The sequence below is a fragment of the Amphibalanus amphitrite genome, unplaced genomic scaffold (assembly GCF_019059575.1).
Source record: "Amphibalanus amphitrite isolate SeventyFive unplaced genomic scaffold, NRLGWU_Aamphi_draft 000258F_arrow, whole genome shotgun sequence".
NCBI classification, from domain to species: Eukaryota; Metazoa; Arthropoda; class Thecostraca; order Balanomorpha; family Balanidae; genus Amphibalanus; species Amphibalanus amphitrite.
In genome coordinates this window covers 178,514-194,609 of record NW_024881753.1, presented here as the reverse complement: position 1 = coordinate 194,609, position 16,096 = coordinate 178,514, and the positions used below count along the sequence as shown (strand labels likewise).

At 53.7% G+C, this 16,096-nt stretch overlaps 1 protein-coding gene across 1 annotated transcript in view; it reads right to left on the bottom strand.

Annotated features, from left to right (window-relative positions):
* Positions 1–2,319: 2,319 nt before the first annotated feature.
* LOC122386636 (zinc finger protein 287-like) overlaps positions 2,320–16,096 on the bottom strand; it is a 43,145-nt gene continuing 29,368 nt past the window's right edge. The window contains exons 7-8 of the mRNA XM_043376014.1: positions 5,055–5,138; positions 2,320–3,127 (exon numbers count right to left, since the gene is read on the bottom strand). Of these exons, the coding sequence (XP_043231949.1) occupies positions 2,973–3,127; positions 5,055–5,138 (239 nt within the window). The 3' untranslated portion in view covers positions 2,320–2,972. The remainder of the gene's footprint in view (positions 3,128–5,054; positions 5,139–16,096) is intronic.

Genomic DNA, 16,096 nt, shown 5'->3' with positions numbered 1-16,096 from the left:
TCGACGTATGTAGACGAGTCATTCGGCATGGAATGCGCAAGCATTCAAATGGATGCAACCTGATCATCGACCAACCTGGATCCTCATCCATTAAGTTCAATCTTCAGAGGCTGTTGTACTTCGCCAGACCGTTTGAAAACTGACTAGGCCGTTTTCAAACTGTCTAGGCCGTTTCAAACTGCCTAGGCCGTTTTCATGCGGCCTGATATTTCAGGCGGTTTGCAAACGGCCGGCTTTTTCAGGCCGTTTTCAAACGGCCTGACTGGGCCAGGCCGTTTGCAAACGGACTGGGTTTTCATACGGTCTGTAACAGCTATACGGCGCTCGATATGAGGATGGGGAGTGGGGATGATCTGCGATTGGTGAGAGCAGCTGCAGCAGTTGAAGTCAGCTGAGTGGATGGGCCGTGTCTCGCTTTGATAGGCACGTCAAACTTTGGCAGCTAAATTCTCCCGTTACCTGGAATCGCACGATCGGACGGTAGAGGTCGGGGTCTGTGCACCAAGCTGTGCTTAGCGAAGGCTCCGGCTCTGTCAATCAGTTCATTCAAACATGACGAAACTTATTTCACTCATTCCTTCACTCAGCCCTTCAATCATTTCATGCATAACTATGAAAACAAGGTGTGTATATGAATGCATGCGCTATGCATGTGTTACCATCATGGACAATCCTCACGTGGCGTGGCGATTACAGATGAACTGCATCGAATGGCAACAACCCGAAGCGACAGTTATGTGTGCCTTCATTATCTTAGCATCTTTGCCATGAACTTGAAATTTTCCGTTTACGTATCTATGACAGAATTCGCTTTACACTCGCTCGTAATCATTGACTTACTCGTAAGCCTCGATTTCTAGCAGAGTGACAGTCAAATGTTCATGGCAGCCTGGTCTGGCTCTCCTTTCAATATATTTATGAAAATAATGTCTTTGAGGCGAGCATCAGCGATAGCCTCGACTTTCAACGTCACCACTCGTTCGAGGCATCCATTAGGTGCGGTTGATACCCTATCCATGAGTTTGTTATGGGTATGCTGACCAGCAGCTCATGACAGCACACCTCTGACATGTCTGTCTCCGAACATGCCCGTGTGAACAATGAGCGGCGTTCGGCGCCGTGTCCGTCGCCTGACTCCTCTGTGGTGACCTCTGACCCATCGCCTGACCCTGTCCGGTGACCTGTGACCCACACAGAGTGCTCCCCGCCGGGCCTGCCCGGTGGGCGGGGGCAGTCGGAGGCGGGGGCGGAGTCAGCTCCACGCTCCGCCCACTTCCTATGTGAGCTGTGCCCTTCAACTGCAGCCGGCTGTGGCTCTGCTGCCATATTGTAATAGAGCGCCGGGCTATCTGCAGACCAGCCCCCGGCCGGCATCTTTATGGGTGGGCTCATTAGCATGTGGAGTCGGTGTGCGACTCGGAATGGATAGACGTGGTTAGATGCTTCCGAGTAGCGCCATGGATACAGTGCAGTGAAGTAGTCTTCTCGAAGGTGGTAAAATTAATACGACATTGTATTTGTTAGAATTCTGGAAAAGCCATGAATTAAGTTCATGCAAAGCTTCTGGTTCCATCAACAGAACAACTCTTGATGGTTGTTTAACAGCGATCTCAGTATCATATTGGGATGATATTAACATCTGTGTTCCTTTTTTTTCACCAGACCAGTGGTGCTGACATTTCTCTCTAATGTGCGGTCCATGTGCGGTCGCCAGTATTTACCTACACGTACACAATCTGCTTAATACCCATTCATACACCCAAAGATAAACAATGAATATCGCTGCCTTCACCAGATTCGTTATGCTAAATTAGTACAAACAACGTTTTTTGCCGTTTTGTTTTACATGTTTTTGCCGTAGTGTACACAATACACTGTAAGACAGCTGCTAACACGAGAGTTCCTTAGCTCCTACATCACAAGAGCTTTCGACTTAGGCAATGGATTTTACCGACATGTTCTCGTCTGCCTATTCTGCTGTCGATTTCTTTATTATCCTATCGACCTGTTTGAAAGCTCACGGTTTGATCATAAACGAACAATTGATGTGGTTGCCAAATGTTCATGACGAGCCCAACGAATCCAGCTATTGGAAACACGAAATGAGCCTCACGTGAAACTGGAACGTGCTAATGGCCAGATGATCCTATGTAATAAATCTGATGGGAGATTACGGCTTATACGTGCGTGCTGGAGTAAAAGAGCTGTTTAGTCCGATTACGCTTTCATTCATACGCAATGCAGCTGGCGTCTCTCATATATCGTGTGTTTTTCTTGTAAGAGTTCGACCGACCTACCGACTTATTGACAAACTCTGTACTTTGTCTGATATTTATTTACACGGACACATGCGTGAAGCGACCTATTGACTAGACAGGGCAAACACATTATTACTCCCACGACTTCAACCAGCAGAGTGATTGAACTATCCTCGCTATCCGATTTAAAACAGTGACTATGTCAGTATCACGCATATCAATATCGCTACAATTACACAACAGCGCAATAGAACCTCAAACTAACAACATGTCATCACTGTTATGGCCGCCGTGGAATTGTACAACAGCTTCAGCAACTACAGCAGCCAGAGCAGCTTTAGCAGCTACAGCAGCTTCAGCACTGTGACGCCCCGGATGGTGTCCAAACTTGGCCAACTGTTATTGCACAACATCTCGGGAATGTCACTGGATTGAACACGAGCAAAACGCGTCACGAAATAACGCCGAATCGCGCTGGCGTCGGACAAATACGAGCCCAGCCCGACGCTCTGCGCCGCGCCACTTGAGTCTAGTTCATTTGCCACCCCGCTTGCGAAGGGATGAAGTGAGCCTTCGTGGGCCTTTTGAGTTTCCGCGGCTCAGAGTTGCTTTTGAGTGGCGTTTGGCACACTATTGGCGTGTGAATGGTGTCAGTCTGGCGACCAGTCTGACCCGCCGGAGGTCAGTCCCTGCCCGGGGCGGTCTCCCGGTGTCTCAGACGACGCTGATATCGTCGCAGGGCGCCGGTTCGGGGGTGGGCGCGGAGGCGGGCCCGGCGGGGCTCTGGAGACAGCCGGAACAGACGCCGCCGCCTGTCAGCGGGCCGCAGGCGGCGCCGCACTGGAGACATTCCTCGCCGGTGGTCTCACCTGCGGAGAGGGAGCACGACATGGTCAGACGCAGGTCACACGAGGTCACATACGAGTCACACGAGGTCACACAGGACAAACATGATCACAAACGCAGGTGTCACATAGAGCGACCATCGCCAGTCGCGTGATGGACTACAGAGCGAGTAACAAGGCAATTGAGACACGATCGGACGTGTTAGTTTGTGGGCAGGTGCTTCCCTTTGCGACACCAACAAATCGATTTAGATTGGCTCGGTAAATGTCCCAGTTTGGTTAGTGATCTCTGCGTTGACCGCTACCGTTCTGTATCCGCCCTCCCCGCGGCGGCTGCGGTAGCCGTGTTTCGCCGCATCCCCATACCCTGCAGTCTGCACCACGATCATCCCCACCCGGTGATCTTGCACCGTTCCGACCACAGACGAGCGACACCGGCCGACCGCAGAGCACCACCGCGTCCTCTCATTACCCGCTCTCTCCCTCCTCCCTCTCCCCCCTCCATCAGCGGCGGCGGAGGCAGGGCCCGCCTCCCGGCCGCCTCCTCAGCAGCGCCGCCCGCTCGGCCCGGTAATTCCAGGCGGCCATCCAAGGCCGCTCTCGGCCGGCCCGGTACGTGTCCAATTGAGCGCCGCTGCACACGAGCCGGCGCTGATTTTACCAGGCCATCAGCCGGCCTGTTTAATATTCGACGGCAGCAGCAGCAGCGCCGCCGCCGGCGCTCCCGCTGCTGGCTTCACTGATTTATTGAGATTTTAACCGATCCCAGATCCCGGCCCAGGGCGCTTTCTCACGGAGCCCAGTTGCATAATTACGCTCAAATACGGTTTCATTCATTCACTTAAATCATTAAAGATCCAATGGCCGTCAGTGGTGTATCGGCGGTCGGTGAAGCGGCGCCCGGCCGGCCGCCCGGGCCGTGCTCGGGGTAATTACTGCCTGGCCGGCGCCGTGCCCGCCGCTGCCGAGCGCTCCCGTAACGACCGGCGGCCACGCCACGGCGCGCCGCCCTGGTCGCCGGCGGCGGTTCCGGCGCACTGCCGCTGATCAGCTGAGCGCCGCCGGTCAGCTCATCGGTAGCGACGCCCGGGGGTTGGACAGAGTGCCACTGCACTGTACTGCCCCCCGGCCACCCGCCCCGCCCCGCCGCGGCGGCCGGCGCCGGGTCTTTTACTGCCCGTCTGTGATTATTGTGGCTCTTGGAGCACCGGTTGGTGACCTTGCCGATAAGATGGAGATCGGAGAGGCAGCGGTCGGCCTGAGCTGCAGAACATGATAGTGTCGTATGTGCTCTGTGCAATGGAGCATATGTTTCTAGTCAACAACAGACGTAACGGTTTATCAGTTAGAGAAACGCGGTGTTGCCTTGTGCGTCGCTGGGTAAGGTGATCATCTACGTTTGTGAGCTTGTTTGACGTTTGTGAGAAAAGGTTGTCCCAAGCTAAAGTCAAATTTCGTTAGGTGCATCTAGCGACATTCAGAAGACAAAAAAGAAAAGTGATTGTTTTCCATCCCCGTTTTAATTCGTATAGTTAGGTGTGTCTCACGACATTCCGAATGTCCCAAAGTTTCGTATAGGTATACTCTGAGAGCCGATGGCCTGATAATGGTTCAGCGGAATATGAACAGCCGTCTGGGACGTGTGACCGATAACGCTGGGCACGCCAGCAGCGGGAGCAGTCGGGAGCGGACCTCGGCTGCCGCCCTCTGCTGGGTGGAGCTGCCATCGTCACGCACCCATCTGGAGGCGTCAGGAGGCCGACAGCGACCCAGGTGTCGACGGCGGCACGCGCGGCGCCTCACGACACGGGCGGACCACCGGTGGTGAAACGGCAGAGCATTTTAAACAGTCTGCAATAATCGCTGCCACCAGCTCGACTGTTTCCAAGGGATACCGAGGGTGGCTTTCTTAGTAGCGTATAGCTGCTGAGTTGCCGTTTATAGGACTTACCATCGTGTGTTTTCAGATGAGCACGCAGGTTGCAGGCGAGCGCGAACTTTTTGTTGCAGAGGTTGCAGCTGTGCGGCTTGTCTCCTGTGAAGAGAGGAAAGTTGGGTCAGTATTGATAGTCGATGCCACAAGTTGCTTTGACTGCATGGTGACTATGTCTGTTGCATCTCAGAATAACCGTTTCCGCAACACGGAATCATCTCTTACAACCTGTACTGGCCAGTTGCCACTCTCTGCCGATTTTGATGTGTGGTCTACGAGTTGCGCCTGTCTGCACTAAGCTGCAGGGCTGCCGGGACCCACCGTCTCTGATTCAGGTTTTGCTCAATCCGGAATCCACCCTTACCACAACATGGCTAATTCAATTCGTCCCTGCCCCTCACCAGCCGACCTAAGCCGTTCGGGAGCGTGTTGACGCTCGTTCGCTGCGACTCTCATCACTATTACTGCACGCCCTATTGAATTATTTCACGCGTTACGGCGATAGCGGCCTTTAACGGCGCTGTTTAATGGTCTGGAAAGGTGGGGGCGCAGGCTTTATGGAGCTGCCAACGATAAGACGAACCTCAAGTGCGTGACCATTAACTCATACCTCGTATCTCAACGGAGGTGGGCCATCCCTGCAAACGTAGAAAGTGGGCTGCTTGGGGTTTAAAGTTGCTGCTACATTCAAGTGAGATTTTGAATGGAAAGAAATCAATTGGAAAGTATCATTTTAAAATAATTGGACCACACGCCTTTTTTGTGAAAAGTTGCTCAGTAGGCGGAATTTTACTCACTCTGACCTTATTTTTTATCAATGGATGATAAGTTTAGGCATATCCAAAATGCATAAATTTCCACTCGAACTTTGGATAGCGATTACAGCAATCGATGCATATTGCGCCACCCTTGCTGGGAACAGTCTGTTAGCTATTGTTGGGCCCAATGACCAGCCTCTCTCCTGACGGCCGGAGGAGCGTCCGGGTCAGATGCGCCGGACGTATCTAATACCTCTGGGCTCTGAGCAGATTTGAACACCTAACGAACCATCGGCCCATTGGGATATCTCCATCGCATTGAGCAAATACCACTCCCGTCCCACCATCCCGAATTCGCCTAATTATTTTCGAGCAGCTGGAATCCTCATGGGAACTGAGCGCGCGGACTGGGCGCTGCCCTGAGGATCGCCTTTTTATCTCGGTGGCTCGCTCGGCGCTACCAGGCTCCCAATTAAAGTATGACACAGACGGCTCTGAATCTGGTCGGTGGACAGAGACAAAAAGCCGGCCGGGTGCGTAGCGCGGTAATTATCCGCAGCTGATCTAATGGAGAAGCTGTGCTCGCTTTGGACGGACGGCCAGATACGGACGGACAACGACGGACTGATACGGGATGGATGCGGACGCCAGACAGATTCGGACAGAGGACTGATATGGAAACAGGACCAGATGCAGTAGCCAAGGATGGAGGATGTATGCTGGCAGCTGACGCGCGGGTGCATCGGAGATGGCGGCATGAAGATTTCATGAGAGTTCCGAAGAAGAACGTTTTTTTGAAGCATTAGTACAATCGCTTCCGGACCCTTCACGGCTTAATCGTGACAGTCCTTCATCTCTTCTGGCGTGTGGAAACCTCCCATTGATTTAGAAGTCCGTGCATCCTATCGCCTATCGCTTTCGCCCATTATGAATGTGTCGTTCCCGACTCCGTTTTGAGTCCTCGGGTCCCGCTACCGTCACGAGTCGGCCGATCATGCCTCGCTGCTGTCTCTTGGACTATTCCAAAACGACCCCGCCGCCTGTGAACTACCATGCCCTAATGGTCGCTCTGTCAGTTCATTAAAGTTCCGTCGTGCGCGATGCCGAGCGCTCCTCCATCGTCTGCCCTCCGATTCATTAGTGCATCCGCCGGCCTTCTACGGTCGCCGCCAGCGCGTGCATTTAGCGGCGCGGAGGTGCGTGCTCGGCGTACCGAGATGCCCGAACGGTCCCGGTGCTGCGCGCGACGCTCCCAGACTGCTCGTCAGGCGACCCGCCATACGCCACTATCCGCCCACCTTATCGGCACACTCTTAAAACACGAGAATATAATTATCTGGGCCAAATGTTATGGATTTCTGATGTATTTCGGTGGCAGCTAGACCGATAAGACATTCCAGGGTTTGTTCGGGCTTTATAATTGGGAGCAGAAGCAGTGATAAATTGGACGATTGGGGCGCTATCGGTCGCCGGGGCTCTCTGATTGGAGGTCATGAGACGTGTCGACCACCGGCGTCCCGGTCGGGATCTGATGGCCCGGTCACCGGCCGGCACTTACCGGGAGACGGGTCACTCTGAGGAGCGGGACCAGAGGACCCGGCCGGCCCCTATCGGCCGTCATTAAAGGGGGCAGACCGAGACCCTCCGAAACACTGCTGTGGCATTTGGATTTGGTTACACAACCGCATGATTGATTAATGATTGTGTCTGTTTAATTTATCTAATCTGATGGATATTCAAAGTGATTGAATTTAGTTTTAAAGTGCAGCGAATTCTTTTCATATCCACAACGATACTGCTCTATTTAGGTTCTATGACTTTTTAACTAGAGGTCTGGTGACGTTTTGGTTATACTTTATCTGTTTTTAGGTTCATGTATCATGAATGAATGTCGTCTACAATCAGATGCAAGATCTTGCGCTCCTAGCCAGACGCCGGACGCCGGGCGGTGCGTCTCAAACCGGCTGTGCCGACGCGGCACTGAACCTAAACAGACCCAGTTTTTGTGCAAACTCAGCATGTAATGACCGCTCATAGCGCATGGTGACTCAGGTATTATTATTGGCTTTGGTCATAGCCGGTTATTGCTATGCATGTCTAGTTGTGCGCGCGACTTTGAATGTTACGCATGTCTTCAAACGTCATAAACCAAGCACAGGGGTTTGTTAATGTGGCGCTTGAATTGAATTTGTGAGTGTTTTACTTAGAATGTGTGACATCAAGAAAGAAAGGCTATGATTAGTTTTCTTGCGGCGTTTAAAGCGATGTCTCGGCTATGTTTCTCTGAGCATTTGAATCTGTGCTCTAGTTGTTTGGCGTTTGAAGTATTGCTCCAGTTTCGTCTTGTGCCCGCCGCCGTCTGTCGCAGAGTCCCGATGGTCACTGATGACGCGGTCATGTTGACCCATTACCAAACTATGCGAGAAGAATTGTTGACCGTCGGTCACACCGTCCTGCCTCTGTGGACGGTGACCGAATGACACGCCACTGACCGTCACCATTCGTCACGGCGTCACGGCGTCACACGGCCACGTCACGGCGTCACACGTCCACGTCAACACGGTCCGTGGCGTCACGCGGTCGGCAGGAGCTCCTTCCGCAGTCATGTTCGAGCGGCCGGTCGAGATTTATGGCCGGGCCACTATCGTTAATTGGCGGCGAGGAATGCCCAAAACAGAAGAAAAACACACTTGTCAATTAGCTGGGTGATCAGGGCAGGAGCGGAGCGGAGATCGGCCGGCGGATAGGCCACCGACACGTGAGGGGACGTGACGATACCGAGAGACGGGACTGGGCGGGACAGGGTACTGGGAAACGGGACAGGAGGTAGAACGGAGACGGGACAGGGTGGGTGAGGGTGGGTACTGGAATCGGGAGACGGGTCGGAGACAACAGGGTGACTGCTGATAACAGGATACTAAACGCACGGCACAGGACCTGACCTCCTCTCTGTTTGGTGTCTTTTAGGAGAGTTTCTTATTGCGGGCATTCAAGAACGCTGCGCTATTGCAAGCGATTGGGAGGAGTTCAGTGGTTTTGGGAAGAAGTATGTAGTACTTTCTCCATTGGTGCATCTGAAGTGTGTGTAATTTAATAAACCTTTGCTACACCGAGAGGCATTGAAGTACGTGTTGGCTGTTGAGCCCGTCAGCCACGCCGTGATGCTTGTTCCAGCTCGGAGCGGTTTATTTACGGCAGGGTTATTGTTAATTGACGCGATGACATTGATTCGCCTGCAGTGATGCATAGCCTGCATGTTTCGCTGCACAACACGCGGCAAATGAGGGAACTGCTTCGGAGCGGCTGAGAATAACAGCACTATATCCAAGATGCATGTGTTCATTATCTTTGATATCGTGCCATCATCGGGAAGCATGAAGGTGTATTAATGAACTATCTATCTGCAACAGACGTCCGGCCAAAGGATTTCGCCAAAGTGTTGCAAGCAACATAATCGAAATAACCGAAACGTGTTCAATTAGCCCTTCCTGTTAACTCTAGCAAACGCTCATGAATCTAGCGTCTGGGGAATGGAAATGAACGAGTCGTGATCACAGTTGGCGCTTGCTTCCAATTACTCAACCCTGCATTTTACTGATCGTATTTCGTCCATAATTTTTACCGACTAGGCTCTGGCAGCGGTCCTGGATTAAATAAACTTGCATTACGGCCTTGGCTCGCGGAGTGTGACCGTGACACTTTGGCCGTCGGACGCCCTTTGACGGGCGATAGAAATTGCCGCGTGTTCGAGCTAATCGTCACCATTAGCCGAGGCCTCCGCGCACACGGACCACGGCACCGCGCCGGGCGGTGGCCGAGCTCAATTAACCGGCCGCCGCGCGACTGATTAAGCGAGGGGACGGTGGTAATTTACCGGTTCATTTGTCAGCCATTATGAGCGGCGGCCGCAGTCGGCCGGCCGGCCATTAGACGCGACGTGACGCGCGGCGCCGATCGCCGCCGACGCGCCGAGATGGCCGCATAACGAGACCTCGTTTCGGCGCACCGCTGGCGGAGGTGGACCGACATGGCGGACGCTAGGACTGACTGAGGTCACATCAGGTCAGCTCGGGTCGGCTCAAGCTGGGCTATTGAGAACCCACAGGACCGAAGAAATGTTCACAAAAGGATTGTTAACTGAGTGTGTCTGGTAATGCATTGCTGAAATGATTGTAGGCAGCTGCAACTAACCACACATAGACCACATATGCCGCTGCGTCCTGCCTAGCTCTATCCGATGACCTGTGCTGTCGGCTCCGTGCAGCCCTCATCAGCTCGGCGTGGTCCGCCCATATCCTCCCGTCGGCCCCAATATCCACTGAGCGGGGAGTGGCGCCGGCCGGTGGCAGGCCTCGGTCAATCAATTAACCGGCGGCTGCTGAGTTCTAATGCAGCTCGGTGGCGCCGCCCGTGCCCCGCCCTGCCGCGGACGCCCACACCCGCATCTGTTATGATTGGTATTTGTCGGTCGATTTATCAAGCGGTATTACCACCATATGGCTCGGTCTGGCTCGGCCGCCGCTCCGTCGGTCATTACGAGCCACTTCTCTCTGGATCTGCACGCTCGAGCTACCGAGACCGGTCCGGCCCCGCGCCGGCTGGTAGCTCTCAGCCGTGATATATGGTCGCCCAACATGAGAGCCAGTAGTCAGCAACGTGCCGCCCGCTACAAAAGCGGCGCATTAACCGCCGTGAGGCGATGGCGGCGCGTTCGTCTCGCGCCGGTCGTCTGCGTCAGATAAATCAGGGCTTATCTGTGGCGTCGGCCGGCGCGGGGCGCCACGCACCCGCACATATCAATGAGCGGGGAGGGGAGGGGAGGGGAGGAGGTGGGCCACCGCCCCTGCCCGTGTCCGCCGGGGGCCCGCGGCTGCCGGGAGGGGACCCGAGGCATGTAAAGCTGAATCCCTGTCTTTACTGCTGATCGCGGATCATCTCCTTATCTCCGTTACAGTTAAGAAGTGATCGTGTTGTCCCCTCTGCCGTTGACGGCCCACCCGGTTTCCCCGCTCGTCTCAGTGCAATGTTGTGCGCAGCTGCAGCGATCCGCTGTGACCGATGCTCCCGTCTGAGCGCTCCGCTCCGCTGTCGGCACTCAGCGGCGCCGCCCGGTCCGCCGAGGATCCGCGCTCTCACACGCCACGCTCATTGAGTGCCCAGAGCAGCAATGGAAGCCGACAGCACCAAAGCGGCCGGTCCGGGCGCCGGCCGATATTTTTACGTCGGCTAACGCCTCCTGATGAATGGTTCCAGCCCATTTCAGGCTAGGTGGTGATTAGCAGCAATATTCCTCCCAGTAATGATGGCTCAGAGCAAACATCCAACTTTTTTATAGGCTCATGAGCAAATAAATGAGTGCCACTAGCTTCTGACCGGTGCACTACGCGGTGTAAGCTCCTCCTTGCCTTCCTCTCCGAACATCGGAGATAGCCCAACGACTGGGGCGCACTCGTAAAATCGCACTAAGTGTTGTTTACCCCACAGAGCTGGAAACAACGACAACGATAATAGTTCGGTAATGATCTGGCTCGCGCTCGGACCTCCCGGGCTACACGTGCGATTACGATACGATTACGATACGATTACGATCCGCTAACGCCGCTGTTTGTTTAGTGGAGGGTGCGCGGCTGGTGGACCAGCGTCGGCTGCGGTCCGCGCGCGGGGTCTGCCCGCCCCTCTGATAGCCGGGCCGCCCCTATGATCGGGATTCGGCCGGCCTCGGTGGCTATTTCGCTGTCGGCCGGCCGTGCCGCTGTGCTGTCGCCCGGCCGTGTAACCCCTTCATTACGGAGAGCACCGCGGTCGGGCGCGCGTGCATTTTTGTCCTCCATTAGGCCGCTGTCGGGGACGTGGTGCCACATGTAATGACGGTGGACATTGTCAGAAGTCATGGAACCGACCAGAGCCGGCTGGCCGACTTATAGGTCTGACTTTGGCGCTGACTCTCAGGGTTGTCGCTTTGTCTTATTTCGACACTTAGCGCTGTTATTTCATGATGTTTGAAAACAACGCGCTGTTGTTGTTGGTATGTGCACGCGTGCGCTTCTGTTTTTGCTCCCGGGAGTTTGTGAGAGTCAGTTTCCGGTCAGCCACCACTTGGCGTCTAAAAAGCGCCGACTCGTCTGCATCTCGGCCGTAATTGGCGGCTAGAATCCGCACTTATTTGGCACAGAGTCGGCGCATTCATTACCATACATCTCGGTAACTGGTCTCATTAATTGGCTCTGCGCCGGCGGTGTTATTAGTTGCGGGGATTTGCCGGGCAGATACGGCTCCGAGCACGGCCTGATGAACTCTGTAAATCGTGCTGCACACAGCGTGCCGGATAGCTGTCTTGATTATAAACTATTTACGAGCGGGCCGCGCATCGGCGCTACTCTCGGAAACATACATCCTTGGAGATGCTAATTTGGGGTCATGGAGTGATCCCAATTACTGAAACATAACGAGAAGTTCTCTCGTGTGCCCCGACAGATATGAGCAGTTTGTTTGACCGAAATGTTTCGTGAATGGCAGTCACGTACCTAATCAAGTGATTCTCTGAATGGAGATAGTGCGTGCCAGTGTGCGTCATCATTTACCTGCAACCAGAATCGTCCCCCAAGGGAAACGAATTTTACCTGCGGATGGCGTGACCGAATAGAAATTAAAGGCGACAACGGACATTTTTAATGGCATCGACAGGTGATTTCACCTTTTGTTTTGCATCCTTGACACCAAACTACCCGTACGACCGGCCGACCGCCTTATATCTCCAGGTCGGCGGAAACCCTGCGGCGCTTCTGCACGTGTCCATTCATTAAACTGCCTGCTTTATGGGCCGTCTCTGTCTCCTCTGCCCTGGGGGCGGCCCTCGACCGTTCGACCGTAGAGGGGCTATCAGCGGTGGGTCCGAACCGCCGGGGTTCGGCTGGCACCGGGTCTTGGAGTCCAACCATCAGTCCACTGTCTGTGGGAAGACAGTTGACAACACTTGGCTGAGTGTCAACTCGCCCAACCCTCTCAGCAGCTTCGTGCCGTCTCTCTGTGCAGACCTGATGACCAGTCCGCGTCTGTCAGTGACCGACTCTGCTATGGACGCCGCTGAGTAGCTGGGCCCGCCCGGTGGCTGCCCCGGTCTGCCCCGGGCCCGGGCCGCTCCGTCGTCCCGTCCGGGCCGTCTGGCCTCTGATTGCGGCCGGCGCCGCCGCCGGCTGCCGTGCCGGCGCAGCGGCCCGCCGGCCACTGATGAATGGCCGCACTGCAGCCGAATACGACACTCGGAAGGGCCGTCGGCGGCAGCGACCGGCCGGCGGCTGCACCACGCGTGCTGCGCGGACGAGCCGAGCGGGGCGGCGGCTGATGGCGGCGGAAATGCTGAGGTTGCTGCTGCTGCTGCTGCTGCTGCTGCTGCTGCTGAGACTCCCGCTGCTGCTTTTGCGACTGCTGCTTCTGCGGAGGCGGCGGCTGCTGCTACGGAGGCTGCAACTCGTAGCAGTGCATAGGCTGCAAGTAGAGGCTACTGCTACTGAAGGCATTCTGTCCATTGTTAGTGCTGTTGCTGCCGGTAATACGCTATTGAGACGGGTAATGATCCTTGCTGCTGCGCAGGCCTCAAACAAGCGCTGATGGTTTTCATTTGATGCAAGGAACATTCTGATGAACAACTGTGGTGTTTGCCGCATCGTCACGTACAATATGAAAGCCAAATTGACTTTTCTTGCTGTGTTGTCATTCATTAAAACGTGCAAACACTCGTATTAGTCGGATGTTTGCCCGCTGCTGTGGAATTTTCATTCATAAATCAACATTAGCTGCAAGGCTGCTCTTCTTGCTACTATAATTACAGGCAAGTGACCTCATGCTCCTGATACATCCTGCAGAGGGGCCCAGAGGCCATGTTTCAGCTCCTTTTCATACCATAAATCATTGCGTTTCATTCATTCATTCGCTCATTCATTTCGACGGTCAGTTGCGTAATGGGTATATTGACTTGCTTTGGCGTGGGTGGGTTCTATGAAACGCACTTCTCGGCGTATTCTAAATTCACGGAACTAATATATCTCATCATTTTCCTGGCTTCCTGGCACACACTGCACACCCGTGCGGTGCTGCTGCTGACTGATTCGGTCTCTCCGTAGATCCGCAGTCCGCCGCGGGGCCGGGCGTTTCACCGATGTGCCGCCCCGCTCCGCCGGCGCACACTGGGCCGATCGCCAGGTCTAGCACGACATGGGTAAAAAAATCGAACTTTGTGGATGTGCAATGAAACCTATACCAATTTGTTCAAAAATGATCATACTACATTGCTGTGGTCTTTGTTTTCCAACACAATTGCTATTTCATGGCGAAAACTCAGCTTAAACACGAACTTCGGAATCGTTTGGACCGAACTCGTCCCCCGCACTCTTCGACAACGTATCTTTGATCCACGAAAACAACCACAATTTGAGGAGGAATTCCATATTTATATACATCAAACGATAGCTCCGGGTCTGCAGAACACACATAACCACATGAAAATGGCGAACTCTTACTTGGTTATGATGTATTGGCACCGCAAAGATTTAAAGACGAAAATATAATTTCACATAATTGATGTCACACAAAAATAGACTTTTAAAAAAAGTACCGCAGAGTACCGCTTCGAAAATCTCGCTACACGTCAATGATTCATTGCACTACAAGATCCAACAGTCATTTTTTGAGACTTTTTGCGACTTTGGATGTAGCAGCCAAACATCAACCCGCGCCGGACCGGTGCTCGGCGTCAAACGCGCCGGGCCGGGAGGTGTTGATTGAACACTCCCCTTCTAACTCGGCTCTTGGGCCACATAGCGACACGTAGTAAGTGGCATTCGAAAGAGCGCCCGAAATTCCAGATGGAGTAATTAGTCATTTCTAGGTCAGGTCAAAGGTCACGTCACCAGAGGTCATCAAAGGTAAAATGTTGCATATATCAACATTTCTCGAAAACCGGCCCTTACCTCGGGGACCAATAGAGCTACACCGTTGCGGAAAAGTGCATTGAATTGCTCTTTTAGCGGTCTTTCTGAAATAAGCCCTCAGATTTGCTTAACCCTCGCCCCTAGTGGTGTTTTTCCAGCCGCGAACGTATACCGCCCCCCGCCGTTTCGCCCCTGATCGAGCTAGAGCTTCGCGGAAAAGACGAGCGTGTTGCCCGTGACAAGAGGAAGCTGATAGTACCCAATTGTAAGGTCCTAGGTCATCGGTTGACCTTCCAGGTCAGGTCAATGACCCAAAAGTCGGGAAAATCGGGACCTGTTAGAACGTCGTAAAGGGTGGCTGCTATGGGTTTTTGGGTGCTGATCAGGAATATAATGTTATTTACGATCATAGATGATGTCTTCATACATTTAAGCCAGGTCGGGTCAGGTCAGGTCAGGTCAACCAGTAAGGGTTTTGCCGGGTATTTGCAGTAGGTGGCAACCGCCTCTGACAGCTTTGTAGCATGTTACGAAGGTACCAAAGCTACATAATAAATGTTCAATTGGTTGCTAGATTCGAATTCAGCTCCAAAAACTAGCCTACAAACATGTAAAACCCGAAAAAGTGAACCAAGGTCATCAAAGGTCAATGACCTGACCTGACCTTCTGGTGATCTTGACACCCACCCTAATGCATGGGAGCAACATAATATCCCATGTTTGAACGCTTTAAACCAAGAAAAGACTGCAAACCCGCGGCTAATGCGAGCCGACATACGCTGAATCGCGATTCCGGCCAAACATGGTCTCGAAAGAAGGTCACAGGTCAAAGATCATTAAGGTCAGGGTCATGAAATTTTCAGGTTAGCTGTAAAAGTAGTTATCGCGAGGGTACTGAAAGTTTCGTTGCGATCGGCCGCTTTTTACGCGAATTACTCGCGAAAAAACCAAGGGTTCCGTTCGAAGATTCAGGCCCTGTCGCGCTAGAATGGCATATCGGCCCACTGTGCGGCGGCCGCCGCGGACCGTCCACCACCACGGGAGCCCTGTTCGGCCCCCGAGCCGCCGTCAGCACGCCGCCGACGCATAAACAAATGCATCATCTCCAGCGGCGATCCCATTTGCTTTGTTCCGATTGATTGTAATTGGCCGGCCGATTGGAGGGCGCCCCGTTTTCTCGACGTAAGTGTGCATCATGCTGTGTCCTCATAAACAGACGCCTACTTCAGAAGGACGGTGCCGCGGGCCGGCCCCGCGGATGTGATAGAGGCCCTCTCTCCTCACTCACCCACTCTGTCCGGCCGCTATCAATGGCGAGGAGAGATCAATGGGGTCGCGGGAGATTGCTGCGGTCTGCACTTATTCACGACGGTGG